This window comes from Raphanus sativus, chromosome 2 (genome assembly GCF_000801105.2).
Source record: "Raphanus sativus cultivar WK10039 chromosome 2, ASM80110v3, whole genome shotgun sequence".
NCBI lineage: Eukaryota > Viridiplantae > Streptophyta > Magnoliopsida > Brassicales > Brassicaceae > Raphanus > Raphanus sativus.
The window spans coordinates 18,491,469-18,518,324 of NC_079512.1; the positions used below are offsets into that span (position 1 = coordinate 18,491,469).

Sequence of the window (26,856 nt, forward strand, 5' to 3'; positions counted from 1 at the left end):
AAGTATCCTTTTTATATTTTTCATATTTGATGTTTTGCAGGTAGTAGCTGTTAAACAGCTAGATAGAAGCGGTCTACAAGGAAACAGAGAGTGTCTTGGGAAGTTCTTATGCTTCTGCATCGTACCATTCTTGTGAATTTGATTGGTTATTTCGCTGATGGTGACCAGTGTTTTCTTGTCTACGAGTATATGTCACTAGGTTCCTTCATCCTTGGATGATCATCTACACACGTCTCAACCCGTGTTATGGGTACATATGACTATATTGTGCACCTGAATACGCCATGACGGGGCAGGTCAGCTCACGTTGAAGTCCGATGTTTATAAATTCGGAGTTGTGTTTCTGGAGCTGATCACAGGTCGGAAAGGGATTGAGCACCCGGAGAGCACAACCTCGTTGCATGGGTGCGTTAAATGTCTCAACCTTTTTTGCATTCTGATGTATTTGCTTGGTTCCACAGGATAGGCCGTTGTTCAAAGATCGTAGGAAGTTTCCAAAGATGGCGGATCCATCCCCGCAAGGCCGTTATCCAATGTCTATATCAAACGCTTGCGGTTGCAGCAATGTGTTTACAAGACCGCTTTATAGGCGACGTGGTGACAGCTCTCACTTACTTAGCTTCTCAAACGTTTGACCCTAACGTGTCAAGCGGTCAAAACAGTATCGAGAAAGAGCAGTGGGGGAGGCAAAGGTGTGGGGAGAAAAATTGAGGGAGAGGAAAAAGAGCTAGCAATGGAGTGGGCAGCTTTGATAGTTCAAATGACAAATGGTTTGTATCTTCGAAAAGAAGAGAGAAAGATATTTGTCACTGGCAAGAGGCAAAAGCGGGAGGCTTTGGATTCATATGAAACATTTGTCGTGTCAGTCAGTTGTCTGCATTGATGTCTGAGTCAGAAGAGATACTCTTAAATATTTTGGTTGAAGTTCAAAAATACATGATGGAAAAGAGTCTGAGAAGAATGATAAGTACAAAAAGAGATAGGGCGATTAGGAGAGGAAGAATTGTTTTTTTTTTCAAGTCAATGTTATGGGGTTTTATGTGTATATATGTAGCATGGAAGGGAGAATTTGAGTACTCTTTACTATTTTTACGATATCCTGTCCCTCCTAGTGTGAGACTGAGAAGAGACTTATGCTCTGTTCGAGTTCTGAGTACAAACACAAATTTCAATTTACTCAATAGAATTACGACTGCTGAGATTAGGAAATCTGTTACATATATAGAAGGATCAATGAGAGTAGTAGTCAAAACAATGAGTTGTGATGTGAACACAAAATGATAGATCTGCCTTTTGTCATAGCTAAACCAACTTTCTGATTTGAAACCATACCTATCTTAAAACACATTAGATAATAGCCAAATGGATTCAACTAAGCTCTCCTTATTTCCTACGTTTTCCCTGTAGATAGATACATAAAAAAAAAATTGAGTTAGTTTCATTTAAAGAATTGTGTCTGCTTTTGAATCATTTAATAAATAAAATAAAACAAGGCTGTATCTATTGTAACAGATTTGCTTACCGAGGTTACAAAATCATCCATTGACAGCTGCTTTCGTTTCTTCAAGAACGTAGGGCTCTCTATTGCTTCCCTACCCAAAGCTCGCTTTGAAGGCGTTCCATTCTGAAACAAAATTATAAAGCGGACCATCATAAACAGTTCCATGGCGGTTTCTCACCATTAACCAAACACTAAAAGCAATGTGTGTCAAAAGTCCTCTCACCTTTGCAAGCTTCTTCTCTTTACGAGCTCGCCTCTCCCTCTCATCATACTCTTGGTTCTCTTTCTCTATCAGCCTGATCAGTGTTTCGCATCTCCTGGCAAGTTCCTGGCTTGATCGGGATTTTACGTACCAGTCAAAGCTGAACAATGGGGATGTCTTAAAAGCAGTCTTTAGTTCTTCCCAGTTTCCATACCCAAGCTTATGGACCATGCATACCTGTTAATCATAAGTTTAGTTTCTTCGGATCAATGTCTTCTAAGGATGAAAGAAACCAGTAAAATCTCAACCCACTGAGTAACAAAATAGGAAGGATAAGTAGATATCATACCATGAAACGGTCACACTCTTCATTGTACAGCTTCCCTTTGTTCTGACCATACTGAATCTTCAGTTCCAGCCACGGGTTCTTGTAGCGATCCAGTTTCTTCCCAATTGCTTTCATGATTTCATCTTTCCTCGAGATTCTTCCTTCTCCTTTCTCTATATTCTTAATGATTCTATCGTAATCTACAAATTATAGAAGGTTAGAGGTAAAGCTTACTTAGCATAAGATTCTTTTGCAAGACAAAATATCCAACCGTATGTTACTGCAGACACTCGTTAGCTTACTTAACAATCTAAACCTACTTACCATTCAGCTCCTTGTATCGCTCTTTGAAAACTTGGGCATATCGTGCAACCTCTTCTTCTGTTTTCCCTTCCATCTCAGACGCAATGCTTCTTATATCGTCCCGGCCATACTTCTCACAAGATCTAATGAAGGTATTAAAATCTCTTTTGCTCCATGTTGAGAAACCCTGAAAAATAATTAGCTATATTCGTTATACAAAGCTCATCACAAAAAAAAAGACATCTCACTGTAATGTCAAATGAATTCACTCGCCTCTTCCAGCAATTGCTCCTTTTCTTCCACTTCTTCAGCAGTTAAGGGATCTCCAACTTCTGCGAAAGTGTACTTAATCAGTAATAGGTTCAGTGGAGTAATGTAAGAAAAGAGGGTACAGACTGAGAAACCATGACTGACCTTCAGGTTCATCAGCTTCAACTGTGTCTTTCATCTGAGTTTTCTGATGTATTTGCTGAGATCAAAACGAAAGAAGTTGTTATTACCCTAAAACGCCTTAAAAATATTCAGAGACAAGTTGCATAACGATAGATTCTCAAATTAAAACCCACCATAAGGTGTCGCACTTCCTTTTCATACAGCTCGGTCAGTCTGTCCAGGTTAAAGAACTGGAAATCATGCCTGCAGGATGGAAAAGAAAATAAGATTCATATGATAATATTACCAATTTACCATCCAGGAAAAAGGTACTTACAACTGGGGCATGCGTGGAATTTTAGGTTCTTTAGGTTTGGATGGAGCACCTGGTCGCAATGTTTGCTTGACGTGTTCACCTTCATAGTAGCTGAATGTTTGGTAGATAAAAGTAAATATTTGAGGTTGAATGTAATTTGGAAGACATAATAGATCATGTAACAAAAAGAAGAAGTAATACTTACTTGCGCTTTCTCTCTCGCTTTGGTGGATCATTCCAATTCTCACTGACAATCTTCTTAAAATCAAACTTGTTCTCATCCTACCAGACAATAAAAGAAAGACCAAGCAAAAAGTTTATTCAAAATAGCGCAGGTGCCTATGCACAGTATAGATTGAATATTTCCTTGAGTACCTTATTATCATCGTCGAAATCATAAAGCTCAGCATCTGAAACAAACCGAAAATCAGATTATTCGGATCTTCCATTACTCATGCAAGGGAGTTACCATTAAAATCAAGACAAAGGGTTACATGAGATGCTTACTGTCATCCATTTTAAACTGTATTGCATCTTCAGTGAATTTCTTCATCTTCGCATCAAGTTCAGCAGTTGCCTCTTCTCCTTTGGCAATGATTCTGTCAATATCCTCATCCGTAATTGTGCTATCTTTAGAACTAAACACCATTTCAGCACCATATCTAACCATTTGGAGTAACTCATCCTTATTAACAGCTGAAAAGTAAAGAAAAGAAACATATGTATAAGAGACAGACATCTTATATGAAACAAGCCAATGCATTTTGCAACCTCAATAGACAGACACTTACTTTTCTGTTCTGCTAATCGCCCTTGCTGAATTACCAGAGCATCAAGTGCCAGCTTCTTGTAAGCTCTCTCAATCACCTTTGCCTCAATAGCATTCTGTATAAGACCAATAGAAAAATTAGTATCGGGTTCTTGATGTTTTCCTTACTTAATTACGTGTAGAAGATTAACCTCCGTGCAGAACCGGAATACTTGAACTTCTTTCTTTTGACCAATCCTATGTGCACGATCTTGAGCTTGCAAGTCAACTTGCGGATTCCTGCCAGACTCCACTCATCTCATTAAGCATGATGAAATAATCTGTAATCTCAATAGAAAAGAAAGGAGCTAACCAGTCACTGTCATAAAGGATAACAACATCTGCAGTAGCAAGATTGATACCAAGCCCTCCAGCTCTAGTGGATAACAAGAAAACAAACTTCTCACTTCCTGGCTTGTTGTAGGCTTCAATGGAAGCATCTCGTTCGTCACCACCAGTATTTCCATCAATACGGCAGTACTGGTAACCACGATACATTAAATAATCCTCAAGAATATCCAAAAGCCTCGTCATCTGATATCGATTAGCAAAATCATTAGAACATGAACAAGAGACGAGAAGAATAGCACTAAGAAAAAAAGGAAGCAAAGAAAGGAACCCTTATTTGTTTGAGTTAATGTCTACCTGAGAAAATATCAGAACCCTTGAATCGCGTTCCTTCAACTTAGGTAGCAACTTGTCTAAGAGAACCATCTTACCTAGAAACAAGAATCACAACAGAAATAACTAAGACACTTGGTCACAGATATTTGGAAGAACTAATTTGTATGCAAATCTTACCTGCATTTGTTACAAGGTGATCTCCTGTGGTATAGGGGGGACCCGGCTCTGCACCCTGGAAGAGATAAGGGTGGTTGCAGCATTTGCGCAATTGCATTGCTATGTTCAGCAGACGTTTGCGTTCTCCACCACCATTGACCACTTCAAGATCCTTCTGCAGTAACGCCTTGTAGTACTGTTTTTGCATCTGAGACATGCCAACTTTGAGTATCGTCTCCTTTTTTGGAGGTAAGCCTTTTTCTACATCAGATTTTAACCTCCGAAGAAGAAATGGTCGGAGAACCTGGAAAGTTAAGAGGTAAGAGATTAGCATCAACAGAGAGAATAAAATTTATATCCACGAATAGATACCTTATGAAGTTGTTGAACAACTTCTTGCTGGTCATTTTCACCAGAAATTTGAAACCACTCATCAAAAGTCTCTGCTGAACTAAAAACCTCGGGCAGAAGAAAATTGAGAAGAGCCCACAACTCATGGAGATTATTCTGTATAAAGGAAACAAATACGAATATACCAAATGAGAACAGTATTATCTGAAACAAACCAAGAACAAATAATATGAGAAGCATGAACAAAGAATGTATAATCACAACGAAAATGTTCAACCAGTCATGAAAAAGTAGTTTCAAGATACAGTCCGAATTTTCTTTGACAGAACTGTTGTAAAATCTAAGCAACGATAGATCATGAGATTGAACAAATACCTGAAGAGGGGTTCCTGTGATAAGAAGCCGAAAATTGGTGTTAAAAAGTCTCATGGTTTTTGAAAGAAGTGAATTCTCATTCTTAATTCGATGAGCTTCATCAATGATTATATAACGCCAGCTAAAGCGTCGCAAGGTTGTCTTCTCTTTGATAGCCATCTCAAAGCTTGTAACACAAACGTCAAATTTTCCCGCAACAAGCAGTTCATCACGAATATATTTCTGCGAAATTTAACTTACATTTCAGAATCCTAGTGGGCACACATAGATAAAACCATGAAAATGGCAGAGCAGTTGTGACTTACCCTTTCATCAGGATTACCAAGGAATTTCACAGCACGCAGGACGGGGCAAAATCGGCGAATTTCATTCATCCAGTTACCAATTGTTGATTTTGGAGTAACTATCATATGAGGACCATTAATTCCCCTGTATTCATGCAGGTAAGCCAGCAAAGAAATTGTTTGAAGTGTCTTCCCCAGACCCTAGACCATGAAATAAAAATGAAGCAAAGATTAGGATCAGAAAAAAACAGAGAGCTGCAAGAAAACTTAATCTATACTTTGGTAAAATATGGTTTACCATTTCATCTGCAAGAATTCCATTTATGCCATTCTCATACAACCGAATGAGCCAGTTTAAACCAGCCAATTGGTAGTCTCTCATTTTCCCCTGAATACCTGTGACATTAGTATATAAATCAGATCTCTAGAACTGAACATAATTTACATAGCATACGTAGAAATTGTGAGGCCACAACTGAGGTAATGCGTGAAACAAAACGTGAGGTGTCAAATACTATATATATATATCTTCTTGTTAGAGATCACAATATGACTTGCGCATACCGTTTCAAGATAAAAAGAAGCAACGTTCAGGTACTTACAAGCGGGCTGTGTGAGCAATCGTGTGCCTCCAGATCCAGGAATAGCACCGTCTTCTTCCTTAAGATACTCTTCATCTTCCTCTTTTTCAGTTAGTTTGGAAGCATGACGACCCCTGAAGAATAAAGTGAAACCCACATGAGACTGTGTGCTTATAATACTTCATGAAACTTCAGATGATTAACCACAATATATTTCGAGATAATGAACAATACATTCACCGCACCTTCCTTTCCCCTTCTTATGAGACGCAGATGGGTCACTTTTAGCAAAATGTGCAAACAACTCCGTTTGTTGGAGAAGATACTTTAATCCTCCCTTCCCTTTGTTGTTCTGCATACAGAACGATATATGATATTCAATGCCACGGGATGTAAAAAGACAACCATCTCAAATCATAACAATTTGATACTAGCTTACAATATCTGCATCAATGGAAGCATTTTGGGCGTCCAAAATACCCTGAATTTTCTGCTTCTTCACCTTCTGCATTTCTCTAAGTCTAGCCTTCTCACGTTTGCTGATTTCAGCTTTTTCATTATCTTCTTCTCCCTACACATGCTCATCAAATCATGGAAGGAGTCAAATATAATCACTAGTCACATTAATGTACCACCATAATCAGCAACAAAGCAGCATTAGACTCCAAAGCAAAACCTATCAAACAAAAGGGATCGATACCTATGAGTCTATGAGACTATGACTCGAGCTAAAAGTTAAGACTAACATAAACCCAAGATTAGAAGACGTCCAAAAGTTGAAGTTATAGAAGACAATACCCAAACACAACATTCAATTACACGCTCAGAGGAATCCCAAAACAAAAAAAAACAAAAAATTCAAAATTTCAAGCAAAATCACAGCTAACATGAGAGTGGATACTCGGATGGAAGACGGCGAACAGAAAAAAAGAGGTACCTCGCCGTCTTCATCTTCTACAGGGACAACCTCGTCGTCAGAGGCGGGTGCTTCCTCGTCGGAGTCCGCCGAGCGAGCAACGGCCTGGAGCTCCTCATCATCATCTTCCTCCACATTGACCTGATCGTTAACTTGCACCTCTTCCTCAGACGAGGAGGAAACTTCGCTCTTCGAAGATCTCGCCATGGACGCCGCTCGCTCTATCGAGGGTTCTTGAGGGCAAAATCAAAAGTGAATTTTAATTTCGAAGCAAACTATTAAAAGTTAAAAGAAAAAAAAAAACCCGACGCTTTAACGACCGTATCTTCCGACTGTTTATACCCGTTGATTTCGACAAGATCAAACCTAGGGCTCAGATGTGCCACGTGGCTTTTCCGTATTTTCCCGCCACCTGAGTTTCGGAAATTTCCCGCCTTGGACTTTAGTTTGCATTAAGGCCCATGGGCTTAACTACCAAACGATCCCGCCGAATATGACACGCTGCTGTTAAATTTCAACAATACCCTTGATTAAAGAGCGAAACACGACAGTAACGCCTTTGCGTATAAAAGTGGAATTTGAAAAAAAAAAAAAAAGATTCGTATTTCTTCGCACGTTATATTCTCCTTCGCGAATCGTCGCCATCGCAAGATCACGCTCCCTCCTCCTATATCTGTCGCCGTCGGGTGATATCTCCGATCACGAACGTAATATCGTGGTCAAAGAAGTAAGCTTTCGTTAGCTTGATTTGATATACTCGGGTTTTAAAAATTCCTGGATTTTTAAAACACTGAATCCTCTTTGTGTAACGTTTCGTTTGCTTATTTAATTTCGTAATTTAGCTCATAATTTCCATTGATTTTGGTTAATGAATCTTGAGCTTCTTGGCAGAAGAATATGGGGCAGAGAAGATGGGTGTTCTTGCTGGCAGTTTTTGCTTTTCTTCTTTCCTTTTCAAGTGGAACAGATGGTAATTAAACTTGTACAATGATTCTGTGTGTCCTTCCTCTTTGGCAACTTTTTAAGTTTTCAGTTTCTGAGTCTGGTTAAGATAATGAGTGTATTGATAGCTTCTTCTTTGGACGAAATATTTATACTCTGGCTACAACACAATGTAAAGTTGAGGTTTTTTCCTCTGGGGCAGTGATGATTCATTAAGGGCTAGTTACATGTTATGTCTTGACTTTTTTTTTTTCGTTTCAAGTGGAACAAATCAATCCATATCCCGTTTAGTATTAGATGCATGAGGAACCATGAAGATATCAAATTATTGATTTCAAAGCTTTATGTTATACCCACATTCTTATATGTGAGCTGAGAGGCTATTAATGGGTCAAGAGACTGGGAAGTGAACTCTGTTCTTGTATTTGTAGTTCTCAAGTTGAAGAGTGATGATGGTCAACCTCTTTATAACCATACGCTTACCATGACACTTGTGGAGTATGCTTCTGCGGTAAGCTAATATGGCTGATACTACAGTCATCAAAAAGACCTTTAATCTACTGTTTTACGTTATGCTCCTACAGAATTCTTGCCATTTATCTCTAATATTGTCTACGAATACAATGAACTAGATGCACGATACTTGTCCTCCTGATTTCATTTATCGTTGTCAGCACTGTTCTTAGCGCTGACTAAGGGCGCCAGATATTGGATAAATCAAGTTTATATATTTATGCAGGTCTATATGTCTGACTTGTCAGAACTCTTCAATTGGACTTGCAAAAGATGCAATGGTTTTACAAAGGTATAAACAAACATTGAGGCAAATCACTGTTTGAAGCCACAGGCATACCCACAGTATATCAAAAGCTAATATCTCCAACTGGGCATTGGTGCAGGGTTTCGAAGTTATAGAGATAATATTTGACGTTGAGCACTGCTTACAGGTCTGCCATGGTATCATAAGCTACATCTGGACAAACGTATTTCACTACTCAGCTATTAATATCATTACTTGGTTACTTGTAAACAACAGGCATATGTTGGGGTGGCTAAGGATTTGAATGCTATCATTATTGCATTCCGGGGAACTCAACAACACAGGCATTGTTCTCGTCACTGTAATCTTTAATGTGCACCTTTTTGCCTAAACTTGGATGATTGCTTAATCAACCCAAAACTTGTGCAGCATACAAAATTGGGTCTCAGACTTGTTCTGGAAACAGCTCGATCTGAATTACCCTGACATGGCAGATGCAATGGTACGCTTTAACTGCAGACTTTTGCCATCGGGACTTTAATATGTAGTAAGGTGGAGTTTGTAATAGTGGTCTACATTGGCAGGTTCACCATGGATTTTACACTGCTTATCACAACACAACTGTACGGCCTGCAGTGTTGGGTGCAGTACAGCGAGCGAAGAAATCCTATGGTCCGAACATCAATATCATGGTGACTGGTCATTCAATGGGAGGAGCCATGGCTACCTTTTGTGGGCTAGACCTAGTAGTAATCATATTTGACTCTTTAACTAAACTTTTTATATCTTATTGTTATGTCCTTTGTTGTTGTTCATTAACTTTGATTTGAATTGTAAATCTGCAGGTAAATGAAGGAGAAGAAAAGGTACAGGTCATGACATTTGGGCAGCCTCGTGTTGGGAATTCAGCTTTTGCATCTTATTACAGTTTGCTTGTGCCTAACACCTTCCGGATCACTCATGACCATGATATTGTTCCTCATCTCCCTCCTTACTGTAATCAGTTTCCTCAAAAAACATACCACCACTTCCCAACAGAGGTAACATCGTTTCCTCAGTCCACTGGATGTTCATAAGAAGAATGACATTTTTAAAAAAATTTAAAGCTCATGAAAATTTATAGACTACTCGGGTGATGTTTCCAATGTCTGAGTTTAATTTCTCCGCTTGTTTTATAAACTGTGTGGAAGAACCGATGAAAGAGGTAATGGTGTGTTTCGGTTTGCAGGTGTGGGTAAGAGATAACTTTTCGAATCTTATTAGTGCGGAGAAAGTTTGTGACAACACTGGTGAAGATCCTACATGCAGCAGGTAACTAACTATCAATCCCTCTAAAACAAGTTGGTGATATATTACCACTTTGCAATAAACAACCTACAGTAGCAAGAACAAACCCGCAAATAGTCTTAGGTTGTTTCAGGAATGATTACCACAAGTCTTATGTGTCATGTTTTAGCTTAGTACCAGACATTTATTACAGAGTATAACTGTTGGTTTGGGTCTTGTTGTTTCAGATCGGTGAAGGGCAATAGCATATCTGACCATCTAAGGTACTTTGGGGTAGAGTTGCATTGTGAGACTTGGAGACAATGCTCAATAGTGATGAGCCATGAGATGGATAGATTCAGCAAGAAGGATTCAAAGGGTAACCTAATCATGTCGCGGACTCTTCCTTCCACGAACGGTAACAAAACAGATACTCTTATCGAAAATGGGGATCTTTAGTCTAGTATGAACCGGTTGATTCAAGTCTTGGTCAAGCAAAGCTTGCTTGAAAAGGAGATTCCGGTGTGGACAAACAAGAACGGTTCTGTGTGATTCTTTGTGGTCTTGAAGTAAATAAATTAGATGAAAGTGTATAGATACATATAATCAAGACTTTGTATATAAGTCGTAGGTTGATAGCATGTAGAAGGAAAAAAAATGAAAAACCAGATTACGTTTCTTTTTTTATACAACATGCCCACATTAGATATTGGATTCAAATATATGCAAAAATGTAAATGGGATATTGTACGGTATTGAAATAGTTCAAATTTCAAAGTTTTTTTCTACGACAAAACTATATTAAAATCTGTGGCTTTTACATAGTTGCAATTCCACAAAGGATAAAAGAAGAGCACATCGGTCAAAACTCAAAATACATAATATCTAGTTCCGATATTACCCTTAATATAAACCAACACGAGTCTTCTTCGGCGTTGCGTGTAAAGGACGAAAGTGGAAATTAGAAGAAGAAAAAAACGAATATTCGTATATCATCGCAGTCTCTTCTTTGCATATAAATATTCAGCCGAGGATAATCTAAAATCTGAATCCAAATAGTGTCTTGAAGGATTTCGTTCGCTTGCTTTGATCTTCAGCTTCTATCTGGTTTTTATCCTTCAACTGCTTTGATTAGCTCAAGTTTGCTCTTATTATTGGTTGATGAACAGAGAGATGATGCTGGTTGTGTTTATTGTCATCTTCTTGCAGAAGAACATGGAACAAAAGAGATGGTTCTTGTTCTCGCTGGCAATTATTTCTTGTCTTCTTTTCTTCTCACGTGGAAGAGGTAATAAATGGAACTTCTGTTTCTTTTCTGAATATGTTTCTGTTTCCTTTTACAAATGAGTTAAGGCTTTTAAAAAATTGTGAACTTGTGTGAGCTTCTCCCTTCTAGTTGAAGTTCTCAAGTTGAAGAGCGATGATGATGGTCCACCTGTTTACAACCATACACTTGCCCTAACACTTGTGGAGTATACCTCTGCGGTAAGCTGATACCAAATTACTACATTATCTCTAATATTATCTGCAAGGTAACCAGGACTCCATGTTTGATTTAACGGGTGTAAACAGCTGGTTTGACAACAAACAAAAAAAAATCTAATATATATTTTTTATGTTTTGTAATTTAAATATAAAATATATTATATTATTTTATAATATAGATTTTGATAATAATTTTTTATTTGTACATAATATTATATTAAAAATTTGTAACTTGATATAATTTGATATAATTGTACTATTTATATATTACATATTGATTTTAAATTTATTTAAAGTGAAACAACATACTAAATTTTTTAATTTTTGCATTGTTTTCTATGAATTATTATTAATTTTATGATATTTTGTTTTCTTGAAAACTGAACTCTCAACTTTTTTTTATTTGACTAAATTAACTACGGTAATATTATATTTAAAAATTGTTTTATATAATATATAATATATATTTCAGTTATTTTACAATAAAAATACAGCAACCGTTGTAATTAATTAATTAAAATGATTTTAAATGCAGTGACAAAATCTAAATAAAAATAAATAAATTAAATAAAATGAAATACTTATTCTGCTATATATGTTTCGAAACAATTTTTATTTATTATGTTATATATATTTGTTTCTAAACAGTACCAAAATGTATTTCATATTATGCAAAGAAAGTGCAGCAATGGATGAATCAAGGTTATAATCCATGCAGGTCTATATGTCTGATTTGACACAACTCTTCACTTGGACTTGCGAAAGATGCAATGGGTTGACAAAGGTATAACATATCACTTCTTAAAGCCACAGTACACGTAAATGCTAGTATCTCTAATTGTGTATTCTAATATGGTGCAGGGTTTCCAAGTCATAGAGATCATAGTTGACATTGAGTACTGCCTACAGGTCTGCCATTGGTATCTTTAGCTTTATGAGGACATGGACATTATTTTATTTATTAAACAGTTATATCAGTTCAATTAACTTATAATCAACAGGCATATGTTGGGGTGGCAAAGGATTTGAATGCTATCGTTATTGCATTCAGAGGAACTCAGGAACACAGGTATTGTTCTTGACACTTCATGTCCCTGTATTCTAGAAGTTACACCTTTTGTGTAAACTTGGTTGATGCTTAATCAACCCCTAAATATGTGTGTGCAGCATACAAAATTGGATCTCAGACTTGTTCTGGCAACAGCTCGATCTGAATTACCCTGATATGCCAGATGCAATGGTACGCTTTAACCAACAAGTTTTTTTTTTGTCATCTTGATTTTCATGTTGTGAATAATGGTTCTACATTTTTAGGTTCACCATGGCTTCTATAGTGCTTACCACAATACAACCGTTCGGCCTGCAGTTTTGGGTGCAGTAAAACGGGCGAAGAAAATCTATGGGGCGAACATCAGCACCATCATGGTGACTGGTCATTCAATGGGAGGAGCCATGGCTGCCTTTTGTGGGCTAGACCTAGTTGTAACCATCCTTGACTCTAGTTAACTTTGCTATATGTTATATGCTTATGTCCTTTGAATATTTTAAATGACTTGGGTTGTAAATCTGCAGGTAAATGAAGGAGAAGTAAACGTACAGGTCATGACATTCGGGCAACCTCGTATTGGGAATGCGGATTTTGCATCTTATTACAGTTTGCTTGTGCCTAATACCTTCAGGATCACACACGACCGAGATATAGTTCCTCACCTGCCTCCTTACTTCTATTATTTCCCTCAAAAAACATACCACCACTTCCCAACAGAGGTAATAAAATGTATGTTCATAAGAGTAACAGCTTTGAGATCTTTATGCAAAACATTTGGTAATAAGAGTGTTTCGGGTTGCAGGTGTGGGTAAGAGATAATTTTTCGAATCTTGTTAGTGCGGAGAAAGTTTGTGACAACACTGGTGAAGATCCTACATGCTGCAGGTAACTTAGTTATGTTTCATGTTTCCACTTTGGTATATGATCTTTTTGACTGGAATATCTGTAACTTGGCTTATGTTTCATGTTTTCAGTTTGGATTCAATTCAGTTTTGTCATGAATCCAAGTATAATTTGTTGGGTTTTGTTTTCAGATCGGTAATGGGAATTAGCATATCCGACCATTTAAGGTACTTTGGGGTAGATATGATGTGTGAGAGTTGGAGACAATGCAACATAGTGATGGGCAATGAGGTGGAGAGGTACAGCAGGAAAGATTCAATGGGTAACATATTCCTGTCTCGGACAGTTCCTTCCACTGAAACAAAAAATCTACCCAAAACTGGAGTCTCTAGTCTATAGGAGCTGGTTGGTTCAAAGTGTTGATTGAACAAGAATGGTTGCTTGAAAGATATTGAGGTTGGGAAGATATAAATTTGGAGGAGGAAGAAGAAGGGTTCTTTGATTCTTTGTGATTGTGAAAGATACTGTACATATAATAGTCAAGAATTTGTAAATAGGTCGTTAGTTGATAAGAAGAAAAAAACATGTTAAGATCACACAGAAATTGGATTCAAGTATGTGTATATATATGTGAATGAATATCAAATTGCATTGCTTTGTTCTTCTTTTCTGAGACTGGAATTACTCTGTTATTCTTTCAGATACTATTGCTACTCTCCCTATATCTTTTACCAATCAATAAAGCCAGGTCGTAGTAGGTGTCCCTCCAGCCTTTTAGTCCTTGTCCTGGACAAACCCAAATGTCTTGACCCTTGGTGTTAATCTGAAGCTAACTGGGTCCAGTCAGAATGTGATATTCAGTTTCAAAGAGCAGACAAAACATGTTTACTTTGCCCCCCTCCATAAGGACCAGGAATCACTAACTTTAGTCGTCCATAAACTATAACTGGTAAACAAATAGGTCATAAATTATCTCCTTTGGTCGTCCAAAAACAACAATTGGTAAACAAGTAGGTCACTTATTGGGAATTACTATAAATAATAAATAGAAATGTCTGCAGGATTTAGGATCTAGAAATGTGATTGGTCAATAAATCGGCGCTCTCTGATAAGGTTGTATAATCCATGTCATTCCATCTATCCTTCCACTTTATTCACCTTATCTTTAATTATTCTGTTTGTTTATAGTTACCAAATCTCACGAACTCCCAAGCTAACAAGGTAACAATGTTTAGGCATGGAAAGGGTTCGATTACAACATATTTTTTTAATATTTGTGATTTTTTTTTGTATTTTACAAATATCAAAATTTTCGATTTGTTTTGTTTTGCAAAATAAAATATAAGTTGATCTTTGTGAATATTCATAGATAATTTATGAATACTTATCCATAAATATGTCTAAAACATGGCAGAGAATGGACGAAGAGGTTAGCTTCAAAATCCATTGTTGGATCTTTCTTAGATCAGCTGCAATGGTGAGACTGCTAATAAAATCCTTAGCATTATTAAACTAATTTTTTTTTTAATTTTTTTTGTTTAAATAGTTAAGGATCTTAATTTAAATGGTATGTCCAATGGTGAAACTGCTAATGGAATCCTTAACAAGGAAAAAAAAAAGTAGAATAAGTATACCTCTTGATAGCTCCATAACCATGGCTAAAGTCCAGAGCTGTTGCTATCTTAATTCACATTTGATTGTACAGGCTGCATAACGCATCACTCAAGACTCCCGAGGTGAGATAGCAATGTGCAAAACCCATTGCCCTATGAATCTCTTCTATCCTCGCATCATTTTCTGTTTCTTTTTTTTTTGTGAAAAAAAATCTAAAAAACCACAACACTGGATTCTTCAAGAACAAGCATTTATATAACATATAGTGATAGACATCAAGATCGACAGTTCAACACTAACATCCATAGGAAGAGTGATTATGATAATTCATAACCAAACAAAAAGTTCAAAAACTGAAACAAATAAAAAGAGACATAAATTTCAAAGTCCTAACTGGCTTCTGCAGCTTCTCGAACTGTCTCCATGATCTGCTGCTTCTCCAGGAAGCTTAAAACAGGGATGCCCCCAACACTTATACTCGACCACAACGCCACCGAACTGTCTCCATGCTCTCCCACGATGAATGCCTATAGACAACAACAACACAGACTGATGCGTCTGTCTCAAGGCCTTGCTTCTGCAAAAGTAGAGAGACCAATCCTCTTAAGGTTAATTAGATGAAGATATCATCCACCAGAACCACACAATTCTTATCACTGATGAGTGATGATTGATGAAGCTCAAAAACTTTTTCTCTTTTAACATAATAATATACAGAGAACAGAGTCATCTTCAAACTTGCCATGTACACATGAACATTACGTAATGGTTGGCCATAGCAATAGAGACAGTGCCAGTCCAGATGTGATCCTACAAGACAAAATCATAGGACGCAAACAAACAACGTAATGGTTGGCCATAGCTGGTGCTTTTGAACAAGACAGAGTTGGGATCAGATGGATATTTGCAGATAACCACTCCCTTTCCGTTAATTGGAGTCCCAGACGCAGGCTACGACCAAAAAAAAAAAAAACAAAGAACATAAACAAATCTCACAAAACCAAACAACAATTACAAAAGAGAAAGCCTAATAGAGACCAATGACATGTCAAATAATTGTGTACACAGATGACCATTAGTTTCGGAGTGACAGATGACCAATATTATTCAGCAAAAATCGCAAGGAAAAACACATTCGAGAATTCAATATTTACTCAGAAACATAAAAGAGAAGATTGAATAAACGAACCTTCTTGTTCTCAGCGATGACTCCAAGAAGGAAGGACAATACGCCGAACAAAGAGACGATCAAGGACATATGCTTCATAGTAACCGCCATCTTTTCTCCCCCTTCTCTGTATATACCCTATGGAGATATAAAATTCGATTTCACCACAAAAACAGATAAAAAGTTTCACCAAAGAAATAGAAATCGAATCAACGAAGAAGAGCTGCGGAGGAATTGAAAAAGAAGGAGAGGTTCGTCGTGTTTGGTTTGATGAGATTTGTTCTGTTCATCGACCACTCACGCCTTGCCACATACTTAAGGATTTGATCCTTAAACCCCTTAGCTAAGGATCAATCCTTGGGTTATCAATTTTTTTTATTATTATTTTAATGTTATTTGCCTATGTAAATGTGCTAAGGATTCATTAAAACCAGCGTTGTGGCTGCTCTTATAAGTACATTAAATCTCAGAATTCTATTATTCGGTTTTTCTTAAGGTCGAAGCCACTTCTATGCCTTCAGATTACCGTGACAAGAAGGTTTGGATACTGTGCAACGACTGTAACGACACCACACAACACAAGTATACTTCCACATAATCGGACAGAAGTGTGGGGGCACTGTAGATCTTACAACACTAGAGCAGTCGCACCTCCCGTTCTTTTTTTTCTGAATAAAAAAAAACAAAAGATATTGCCACCACCTCCCGTTCTTCCTCAATGACTAAAACCAAAAGATATTGCCACCAGAAAGCAAGCAAGAACTTCTTGTTGCTATAAAAGCCAGTAGCAAAGATTGATGATATATAACAAAAAGGGAACTAAAAAAAGATTGATCGGTCACAAAAGCAGAACACACATTTCATCACCATTCGATTTGTTTGTTGTTTTTATATTGTTTTATTTTGTCATGTATAATATATATTCTTGTACCAGGGGGAAAAACTACCTGGATATAAATGTTTTCAGAGATTTACTGAAAACTCAGGCTTATTAGATCCGACAATACAAGTTTCAAAGTGTTTTTTTCTATGGTTTTGTTTGGATCAACGAATGTCTCAAATTCACAGATACTTTATTTTTATAATCTCATCCTTTTACATACTCTAAAAGGACAATAATCCTTTTGCATAAACTTTCCCACTAGAAGGACCAAAGCCATTCTCGAACAAGTTATCAAGCGTGTATCTCACGTAACTAGGGCATCTTCTCTTCACTATACTCTCCCGTCTCTGGATCAAGAATCAACATGCTCTCTGCGGCGTAATACCTACCCATCTTCCCAAACTCAGCAGTCTCTCCAACAAAAGGAAAGATCTTTGCGAAGATCTAGCAAGACAGGAAATCACAACGTCGATACCTAACCCTACTTTCTCCACAGTCTGCTCCAGAGCATCTAGCTGAGATAACGTCTGAGAAACACACACTTAGCGTCTTGCAACTGTTTCAGCGTCCCTTTGCTTGTCTTTCTTGACTCTCTATGTTGAGTATACGAAGTGAATATGTTGAAGGAAGAACAAAGAGACATTCTTTATAACTCTGTACAATTCTGTATCATTAACGGTAAAGTGAAGGAAAATTATTCAAGAGACGAAAAACACTGTGGTGATATTTGAGAGCCATTCGTTTTGATCTCTTCTTATCACAACAAACACAAAGAAGGTCAAATTTCAAAAACAGCCCCACATATTTGACGTTATTTCAATTTAACCCCGAATAGTTTGCTGTGTGGTGAAAATTCGATGGAGATTATATAATTATATCATTCTGACCAATCTATTTTGTTAACAAGAGAGGAAAAAAACCATATTCAAAGAACCAAAACCAGATACTGTTATTCATCACTGATCAAGAACCAAACACATACATGTATAAAAAAAAGGATCCGAAGTAATCTTTGTATAGGGTTGTTGTGATCTGATAGCTAGATAGTTGGTCAACGGCACCGGACAACACGAACGGCTGTACGGCGTTCGTTGGAGGTGCAGACAGCCATGACAGAGAGACAGACGACCACCATGATGAGGAGATGTAGTAGTAAACTCGAACCATCGTCGTCGCCACCACCACCACCACTACAACACGAAGACATGCACATCCCACCCATTCTTCTTGTGTCCTTAAGATCCGATTATGAGTCCACGGAAGATGAGATGATATAAGAGGAGATGAATTGGCAGATGAGAAGTGTCTGTCTTTTGATGAGTTTTGATTGATTAGTTGTCTTTAAAAATGGTTTTTGTTGGACTTGATTCAGCCAACTTCGTGTTTTATTAATGAATAAATCTATATATATTTTAATATGGTTTTTGTTTTTCATGTTTGTATTTACCTATTTTGATGGTATGTAGTGGTCTCGCGTCAATGTATAGTTAAACTAATCAACATGTTGTTGTATACACATACGAAATTAGTAGATCAAGTAAATATCTTTCAAATTCTCCTATATATTAAATGAAAAATTAATAAAATGGATTTTGCTTATGTATCATTCATAAAGTAGATATAGTACAAATATATATGAGCATATATGATCAAGCTACTACAAAATCTTCGCTTAAATGTTTATTGAAGATAATATTCCCAGAACCTCGGTTTCTTAGAAATTGTCAGAAATCATAATGTGTATAATAGTGATTTAGTGATATTTAAAAAGATATATCTAATAGCGGGCATGGATCAATTTTATATCATGGCCTTTGTGACTGACCTCAATTCTCTTTGTTGTGAAAATGAAGCATGTCTCCCACCCACCACTATATTTACTTTTATATGTTACTAGGTAGGTTCGGTTCGTCCTACGGGCGGGATGGAAATTAACAAATAATTAAAGTAATTAAAATAAATATTTAATATAAATTATTATTATTTAAAAATATACATATTAGTTATGTTATTGTATTTGAAAACTAAATAAACCATGTTATCTGAAAAATTAGTTATGATTTTTTAAAATAAATATACTTGTTATTTTTTAAAATATGATTTTCTTTTTTCATGTTAAAAGGTTGAAGATGATTTTATTTTGTTAATTAATGTATGTTTTAATTATGTACAAAGAATTGGATGTGGCATTACATCATTTCTTGTAATTTTACAGCATCCCCACAATAATAAGGCTAGAGTTCTCTCCAGCTTTGACACGTAGGATTTTTAGAGTAACAAGAAAGTGACATGTCATTAAATGAAAAAACTTGAAGATCCAATTAAATCATTTCGCCGCTACACGTCATTGCTCTACTGTCATATTTTTCTTTTTGTTTTCTTCTCCGTTTGTTGAGAAAGAGAAGAGATAGACAGTTAACCAAGTCATGCTTTGAGATTCCTCTTTCTCTCTCTCTCGAAGCATTTCCAAATCTGTGTTCTTGAGATTCAGATGTATCCTTATCTTGACGATGATGATTTCGTCTCTGATATCTTTTGTTTCGATCAAAGGTTCTTCCTTTCCTCTGTTCTCTATCTCTATTTTCGTTTCTGTCTTTTTCTATATTGATTTATCGAATTCTCAGGCGTTCAATTCAATTTCTGTGAGATTATGTTTTTCCCAATTCGTAGGAAATTAATTGTGTATTTTCATGTTAATTTGACGAACCCTAATCTATTTTTTAGTCCATAACATATAGATGAATGAGAGAGATGACTGTTTTTTAAACCTCGGCAGCAATGGAGCAGAACTCGATGATTACACACAGTTTGGTGTAGATTTGCAGCCTGGTCAAGAAGATACCTTCCCAGATTTTGGGTCATACGGTGTCAATCTACAGAGCGATCCAGAACAAGTTTTCAGCATAGGAGACTTGACATCATACAGTGGAGTTTTAACGCAAGAGCCAGGGTAATTTCGTAACTCTGGTGGGACTGTGCAGGAAGATGAAGTAGTTGTTAATTCTGGCTCATCTGGTGGAGCTGTAAAGCAAGAACTTGAACATGTAGATGAGGAAAGCTCCAAAAAGCGGTTAGCTTTATAAAACCTCTGAACTTTGTGTGCTCTTGATTGTGTTTGATAGAATCTGTGGTGGTTGTTGATAGGGGAAGGACTTGATCTTGTGTATGACCAGGAGGGACCAAAGCTTGTCGTGAGAGATTGAGGAGGGAGAAGCTAAATGAGAACTACAGAACTTATTAGTATATGTGTTAGTTTTGTAGTTTGAGTTGTCTAAAAAATGGGTTTGTGTCTTTAGGTTCATGGATTTGAGCCTGGGAGGACTCCAAAGACCGATAAACCGGCTATACTCGATGATGCAATCCGTGTCTTGAATTAACGCAGAGATGAAGCTCATGAGCTTGAAGAAACTAATCAGAAGCTTTTAGAGGAGATCAAGAGTCTCAAGGTTTGTTCTTCACTTTCTCCTGATACATTTCTGATATGCAACAATTGTACTCAAAAGACAATAATTGGCGTTGCAAGATATGCTTTCCATTGCATCATGTTTACATTATTATTTAAAACACATATTTAGTTGTCTAAGTATTATTCATCTACATCAGGTTCAGAATAGAATTAGTATTTGAAAGTGGTGACAGAACAACTAAGTTCGTCTTGTTTGACCGGGATGCAAAAAAGATTACACACACCACTGCTGAAGAAATAACTGCATTAGAGGTTAGTTCTTATATATTATAATCAACAGTTTATTAATAATAGATTCAAAAAATTACTTTACCATATAAAATTGTGCCAAATACAGGAAAGAGAAGAAGGAGACAATCGCGACCATCAAAAAGTACCGAAATGTCTTCTAGACATTATTGGAAAGACAATGGACTTCCAAGTTGTTGATCAAAAAAAAGACTTCCAAGTCAAGATTGCAGAGTACAACTTCAAAGCTTCTTTCCAGACTTTTACTGTTACCAAAAAAAATTCAATCCTTCAAGCGAACGATGATCCCATGACAGCAAAGGTGATGTTTGTATAAACCCATCATCCACTATATATAATGACAGTAATATTAATTAATATTATAAAAAACTGTAGACAAAACAACCAAAGAAAATGAACCAGAGATGTATGACAATATCAAAAAAGATGGAGAAGCTCCTACTTTCCAGACTTCAAGTCTTGGTTCTGAAACTGCCCAGGAAAGGAAAAAATGAAACAGAAGATGTAAAGAAGCAAGTTATGGATGAAGTTACTACTGAGAACGAGACCAAGAAGTGACGGATCATTCCATCGGTTAAAAACTTAATATTTATATTAATATAATATTTAACACATAGACCTCTTATGTTTGAGTTTTCTTTTTTCCATTATTAACAATTCAGTGAGTTTCTATTGAACTAAAAAAAAATTAAAAAAATATTTTCAAAGTAAACTTTTCTGTCCATTACTAATACTCACATTTCAAATCAAACATATAGGGAGTTTCTATAAGTTCAGTGTTTTATTTAATTATATCTATATTTAAAATGAAATTTGAAGTAGAAAATAAATGGAGGGAGATAAGTTCTTGAATTTATATTAAATTGAGTTCAAAAAGGTTTTCCTAATCTTTAAAAAAATAGTTGCAATCATTAAAAAACTTGATATTTCTATTTCGAATAAGATTTGAAGTTATAAATCATTTAGAGATTTAAAATATAAAATTCTTTATTAAAATATCTTTAAACATTTACTAATTCAAATAGTTTATAATTTAAGGCTATAACTAAAATATTGTTTATTTTAAATAAAAAATCAGAAATTTTATTATAAATAAAATAACATAAAATTACAAGTAAAAACAATTTGTATTAATTCAACATGCGGACTATAACAGAGTCTGACGGACTATCATTTATAGAGTCTGACAGACTATCGTTCACAACCACCCACGAAATGTGTGCGTTAGACCCGATTTCCTGAAGCAAAAACTTACTACAGAACCAACTATTGACTCTGACCTTTGCTGTGAATAAACGCATCGGATAGATGTAGAGTGGTGAAGATGCCTGCTTGCAGCAAACAAAAAAAATGATATCTACTGATGTGAAGAAGATAGTGAGAGGTTCGTAGCATTGTTTGCTTATTTTTTTATGTTCTAATCAACCTTTGGATTCCTCTTTTGAGAGTTCCTTAGTTTGAAAACACTCTTGATTTGACTTCAGGCCAGGTTGGTGGGGAAGAACTTGATAGCAATATTTTACCTTTATGTACTATCAACAAGAATGAGAAAAACCCACTTATAGAACAAGAGTTTTCAAACCGATGCAAGTAACATGTAGAAACAAAGATTATCTTTTTAATGGGTTAGCTAAATATGATATGGAAATACTGCAAGTCTGAGGATTCTTTCTTTCTCGGAATCGTTCTATTACAAAGTCAAAGCTCTTATGTCTTACGAAGAATTTGATAACTTTAAAGAAGAGTTGATGCGGGAAGGAAGCAGTTTTTTTCATGCTAAGTGATGAAATTGTAGCTTCTTCTTTCTCCATTTTGGTCACCGAGAATTCACGATTTGTGATTTTTTTTCAGGTTCCGATGAACAAAATTCTTTGAAGCTTCAGTCTTATGTCTCTGGAAATCCAACCATGAGTGAAAAAAATATGATAAGATGAACAAAATTCTTTAGAGTACATGTTATTTATCTACTCTTACAATGTATAGGCTTGCAAGAGATGTTTTTACACGATTGTGATCATACATTTTTTTATTTTGGGAAAAAGGTTAATGTGATACCAAAGATGATAAGAAAAGTTTACCGGCAGATCTTAATAAAAACCATATGTTTGTCATAGTGAGTAGATAAGAGAATTATACTGACAAATCTTCAAGCTAATGACATAATTAGAACCTTAACAAATAAAAAAAATACAAAACAAAAACTTCAACTAAAAAACAAAAGTGAGACAAAAATTATTATAGAATACATAAATGGAAACAATTTATACAACACAGTAAAACATAAATAGTGAAAATATTTAAGAATTTTATATAATAAAATAATATTTAAAAAATATAATAATTTAATGATTTATCGTTGTTAACAAAGCTAAAACTGTATAAATAAAATAAACACCTTCTCTGAATTTTGATGTATATTTTTAATGTGTAGCATTTCAATTAATATTATTTTTTTAAATTAAAAGTATGAAAATAATTTATAAAACTATTGTACAAACAAAATTTTGAACTAACGAAAGATAAATAGAAACTCTTTAAATAGAATGTTGTCTATCTAAAATGTAAAAGATATTTTGTAAAATATTTATATTAGAGTTAGCTATAATTTGAAATATTATGTTACAGTTTTATAGTATAAACTAAATTAACAAAATTAACAAAATTAAATTATTTGATTAAAAAGTAAAATAAAATCCTGCTGCGTAGCGCGGGCAATTACCTAGTTGAATATAAAGTTGTAATGAGTATTTTAAAATACCATTAGTTATAATGAGTATTTTAAACTTAAGCTTGTCTTAGTCTTAATTTTCATTGCGTAGGTTTTGTTATTATTTAAGAGAAAATATATCTTACAGGCAACCATGAGATCTTAGGAAATAGATGCGTGCTATATTACTATTACAAAACAAATTAATTTTTTTTTCATGATATAAACTGTATAATGATATTGCACTCAACCGAATAGTTAAAATCCACCAAACCTTTTATGCAATGAATAAATGATGTTCTAAAGCAAAACTTATATAAATTTGTCATCGCCAAGAACATACCAGAGAAAATGGTATAAGAAGGAAAAGGTAATCTATGATTTTGTACTCAAAACTTTATTTTACTTAGCATCATAACTATCATAATTAGAGTTGAATAAACATATGTATCCATGAATATTTTTAATATTAAAATATAGTAATCTATGATGATGATAACAAAACCTACACAATGAAAATTAAGACCAAAACGACTTAAGGTTAATTAAGTTAAATTTTAAAATATTCATTAAACTAACGATGTTTTATGTAATTTTTGAGTTTACTACTCCGTGTATTTCAAATTTTAAAGTTACATCTCAAAAACATCACTAAGATGAATTACCACACTCTATTCTAAATATTTGATCAAGTTTTATAATCAGCACACATCTTTTCTGATTTATATATGAACCTCCATCAATTCACTGGAGTTATGCTACAAACAAATTATATATATATATCTACATATCCAATTATGTTTATGTTATTACTTACTATTTTGTTCAATAACAATTTGAATTATATATAATAAACCGAAAACTAATCTTAGGTAGTTCTCAAATCTTACTACAAAGTATTGAAACACTGTTTAAAGAGCTTATTATTGTTAGACATGTCTCTCTCAGTGATATAATAATTAACCAATGGTTTTTTGTATCACAGATTAACATGAAAACTACTTCGTGGTAATTTTTATTCATTGAATGTAAATAATATGACAGCAACACGTTAAAAATGGATGATCATCTTCAACCAAAGTGAAGCTTCTGCCGTGAGGGAAACTCCTAAACGGGGGAAAACGTTGCAGCTTCTAATTCATCTATTGGAATGTACACAAACGTTCTGATCAAAAAGCAAAGGTTCAAGCTCTTTCGCCAATTCCATTGATCGTTTTTTAACTTGCCTTGCACCCTATTTAAGAAAAGGTTGGATGAGAATAATTTGACAGCGATCTATTCTGATTCAAGTGAAGAGGGAAAGCAAATTGACATACATCATAGGAGTTAATGGAGAGTCCAATATCGTTCTGACTGAGTGGATAGAGATTCTAACATTTTGTATGCATGATTGTTGGCTTCGATCACTTCCAAAAGAAACTTCATATGCACGCTCTCGCCGCCCTTGATACCAAGTGAAGACATTTACAATGAATACATTCACAAAGAAACTAAAACAACAATATAACAAATATTATTATTTGGTACTACTCATTAGCAAAAAGAATAAGCAATTTCAATCAGGCCTTTAGCACCTCGAGACTAAGCACAACATTGTGAAGGATACATACTCAAGTCAGAAATCGAGAATTTTAATAAGATGATAAGCCAAAAAGGGTCTGATAACTATCAGAGAGAGGAAGAGAGATTAGGATCTTACGAAGTGAAAGAGCTATGAAAGATATATTCTTTAGTTTTAGTTGCAGAAACATAGCTCCATAGCCAAACGTTCTTCTTATGGTTACCGTACGGACACAAAACGCAGCACCCACTGTCACGTAAGTATTGGATTGTTAGGAATGTGTTAGTAACTAAGCAGGCCTCATGAACAGCCTATAATATCCTTGAATTATATAGACACTTTAGAATGTCTACTTACGCATATGGCTTCATCTTTCTTGAGTGTGAAAGTCCTAATACGATGTTCTGGTGTACCTCTGTGATTAATGCAAGATAGCAAATCACATCAAACACAAAGAATCAATAAATCAAAATTAATGAAAAAAAGCAAAAAGAGCAATGAATTACCAATATAAAAGACACATTAGTATCCCTGGATGAAACACAAAACTTATCATCACAGCGATGAGTTCAATTGAAGATTACATTCAATAAAAAAGCAATATGTTTGATGCATGCCTTTTGTATTACCTTCCAGGATGTACTCTCCTTCTTGTGAGGCAGAGGATATACTGGCTTTGAGTATGCAGCCCACGGGTCTTCAGGCCGCTAATATAAAATGAAAATCAAGGATGTGTGTGACCTTACCGGAAGCAAGGATGGTCGATTCATGCATGAGCACTGGTTCGAGCATCTGAAGATGATTTAGTCCTCTCATTATTGTCTCCCTTGTAGGAGTGTTCTCTCACAAAGCGGTCTTTTTACTGCTAAATCTAGATGAAAAACAAAGAAAGAAAGAATAGATCATAAATTCAGGGAGACAAAAAAAATGATTAAGACTAATATAGGAGGGGTCCCTTACAGATCTCGTTGTCCCTTCTCCTCTATCCTCCGTCTTTGCCGTCCATCACTTTTTGTAGCGGAGTCCCGGTGAACCTTAGCCGTAGTCGTCCAAGATTTGTTTCATTTTCAGATTAATTTTTGTTCTCGCCGAAGAACTCAGAAATCAATTAGGGTTAGAAGGCGACTCTCATCTTTTCGGGCTGGATACAGGGACAATACTCAGAAGCCAACATGCAGTAAAGAAGAAAGCCCACCATGATCAGCGTTTAAATGAAACGAAGAGCTTCAATTCGTCTGTGACACGTGTCAGCATGAGAGGCGTTGAGTTTATGACGTGTCATCTGATGTAGTGTAAGGAGGAGATATGTCATCTGATGTGGCGCAAGGAAGAAAGAGTTAACTGAATTATATATAAATATAAAGATAATAGAATAAAATTTACTCCATTTCATTTCAATTTATTCTACTAAAATATGAATTGCTATTTTCTCCTCTATATTTAGAGGAAAATATAACATTCCTCTATAATAGGAGTAAACTTTTTTTATTTACACAATAATTTTTTATTATTTTTTGTGATTATAGCTAAAAGTACATATTTAAGTAGAAATACATTATTTTTACATATAGCCCAATTATTATTTTTGTTTAAATAACATTCTTAATTTTTACAGTTATAAATAAAATAAATAAACAATATTATCATAATAATATTCTTAATAGGTTGAGCAGAATGCAACTGCATTGTCCCATAACTTGGGAAGATCTTAGTCTAACTTACTCAGGTAAGGAGGTTTGTTTCTTCG

At 35.4% G+C, this 26,856-nt stretch overlaps 3 protein-coding genes and 3 long non-coding RNA genes across 13 annotated transcripts; 3 read left to right on the top strand and 3 right to left on the bottom strand.

The window, feature by feature from the left end:
- Positions 1-1,201: 1,201 nt before the first annotated feature.
- On the bottom strand, positions 1,202-7,398 carry LOC108817498 (ISWI chromatin-remodeling complex ATPase CHR17). Its single transcript, XM_018590224.2, has 25 exons — positions 7,139-7,398; positions 6,641-6,772; positions 6,447-6,553; positions 6,223-6,335; positions 5,919-6,016; positions 5,642-5,821; positions 5,337-5,558; positions 4,983-5,117; positions 4,632-4,914; positions 4,476-4,549; positions 4,144-4,364; positions 3,983-4,070; positions 3,814-3,907; positions 3,530-3,718; positions 3,398-3,432; positions 3,228-3,304; positions 3,044-3,133; positions 2,901-2,970; positions 2,749-2,803; positions 2,608-2,666; positions 2,356-2,521; positions 2,053-2,231; positions 1,725-1,940; positions 1,523-1,624; positions 1,202-1,401 (listed from the first exon to the last, which is right to left on the bottom strand). The coding sequence occupies exons 1-25, from the start codon at positions 7,322-7,324 to the stop codon at positions 1,384-1,386; spliced, it is 3,189 nt and encodes a 1,062-aa protein (XP_018445726.2). The 5' UTR covers positions 7,325-7,398; the 3' UTR covers positions 1,202-1,383.
- A 330-nt stretch (positions 7,399-7,728) lies between these two features.
- LOC108829451 (probable feruloyl esterase A) lies at positions 7,729-10,837 on the top strand. Its single transcript, XM_057001877.1, has 11 exons — positions 7,729-7,844; positions 8,009-8,087; positions 8,491-8,570; positions 8,799-8,864; positions 8,959-9,006; positions 9,096-9,163; positions 9,249-9,321; positions 9,404-9,568; positions 9,665-9,859; positions 10,048-10,130; positions 10,334-10,837. Exons 2-11 carry the CDS (start codon positions 8,015-8,017, stop codon positions 10,542-10,544), a joined length of 1,062 nt encoding a protein of 353 aa, XP_056857857.1. The 5' UTR covers positions 7,729-7,844; positions 8,009-8,014; the 3' UTR covers positions 10,545-10,837.
- Positions 10,838-11,044: 207 nt separating this feature from the next.
- LOC108829435 (lipase) lies at positions 11,045-14,125 on the top strand. Of its 2 annotated transcripts, XM_018603100.2 has the most exons (11): positions 11,045-11,192; positions 11,295-11,373; positions 11,482-11,570; positions 12,289-12,354; positions 12,432-12,479; positions 12,572-12,639; positions 12,738-12,810; positions 12,885-13,052; positions 13,143-13,337; positions 13,421-13,503; positions 13,653-14,125. In XM_018603100.2, exons 2-11 carry the CDS (start codon positions 11,301-11,303, stop codon positions 13,858-13,860), a joined length of 1,071 nt encoding a protein of 356 aa, XP_018458602.1. In that variant the 5' UTR covers positions 11,045-11,192; positions 11,295-11,300; the 3' UTR covers positions 13,861-14,125. The 2 variants fall into 2 exon arrangements, with proteins under 2 accessions (XP_018458602.1, XP_018458596.2); XM_018603094.2 differs by lacking the exon at positions 11,045-11,192 and having other exon boundaries at positions 11,262-11,373.
- A 1,183-nt stretch (positions 14,126-15,308) lies between these two features.
- LOC108851841 (uncharacterized) lies at positions 15,309-16,686 on the bottom strand. Its single transcript, XR_001949401.2, has 2 exons — positions 16,265-16,686; positions 15,309-16,026 (listed from the first exon to the last, which is right to left on the bottom strand). It is a non-coding gene; the product is annotated as an uncharacterized LOC108851841 (long non-coding RNA).
- A 2,796-nt stretch (positions 16,687-19,482) lies between these two features.
- On the top strand, positions 19,483-21,553 carry LOC108853167 (uncharacterized). 2 transcript variants are annotated; one of them, XR_008937852.1, is made up of 6 exons: positions 19,483-19,676; positions 19,865-20,196; positions 20,271-20,572; positions 20,730-20,844; positions 20,930-21,142; positions 21,217-21,553. It is a non-coding gene; the product is annotated as an uncharacterized LOC108853167 (long non-coding RNA). The 2 variants fall into 2 exon arrangements; XR_008937851.1 differs by having other exon boundaries at positions 19,485-19,676; positions 19,903-20,196.
- A 2,994-nt stretch (positions 21,554-24,547) lies between these two features.
- Positions 24,548-26,301, bottom strand: LOC108840887 (uncharacterized). Of its 6 annotated transcripts, XR_001948015.2 has the most exons (7): positions 26,070-26,300; positions 25,739-25,980; positions 25,616-25,640; positions 25,467-25,524; positions 25,248-25,358; positions 24,865-24,991; positions 24,548-24,782 (listed from the first exon to the last, which is right to left on the bottom strand). It is a non-coding gene; the product is annotated as an uncharacterized LOC108840887 (long non-coding RNA). The 6 variants fall into 6 exon arrangements; XR_008942918.1 differs by having other exon boundaries at positions 25,467-25,640; XR_008942917.1 differs by having other exon boundaries at positions 25,616-25,980.
- Between the last annotated feature and the right edge of the window lie 555 nt (positions 26,302-26,856).

Excerpts from the sequence above, each read along its gene's own strand:
- LOC108829451 (XM_057001877.1), top strand. The coding sequence starts at position 8,015 with ATGGGGCAGAGAAGATGGGTGTTCTTGCTGGCAGTTTTTGCTTTTCTT. Across the intron at positions 8,088-8,490 it reads CTTTTCAAGTGGAACAGATG|TTCTCAAGTTGAAGAGTGAT; the intron begins GTAATTAAACTT and ends TTGTATTTGTAG. Across the intron at positions 8,571-8,798 it reads TTGTGGAGTATGCTTCTGCG|GTCTATATGTCTGACTTGTC; the intron begins GTAAGCTAATAT and ends ATATTTATGCAG.
- LOC108829435 (XM_018603094.2), top strand. The coding sequence starts at position 11,262 with ATGCTGGTTGTGTTTATTGTCATCTTCTTGCAGAAGAACATGGAACAA. Across the intron at positions 11,374-11,481 it reads TTTCTTCTCACGTGGAAGAG|TTGAAGTTCTCAAGTTGAAG; the intron begins GTAATAAATGGA and ends TCTCCCTTCTAG. Across the intron at positions 12,355-12,431 it reads GATGCAATGGGTTGACAAAG|GGTTTCCAAGTCATAGAGAT; the intron begins GTATAACATATC and ends AATATGGTGCAG.
- LOC108817498 (XM_018590224.2), bottom strand. The coding sequence starts at position 7,324 with ATGGCGAGATCTTCGAAGAGCGAAGTTTCCTCCTCGTCTGAGGAAGAG. Across the intron at positions 3,908-3,982 it reads TATTCCGGTTCTGCACGGAG|AATGCTATTGAGGCAAAGGT; the intron begins GTTAATCTTCTA and ends GGTCTTATACAG. Across the intron at positions 2,804-2,900 it reads AGGAAGTGCGACACCTTATG|CAAATACATCAGAAAACTCA; the intron begins GTGGGTTTTAAT and ends TTTTGATCTCAG.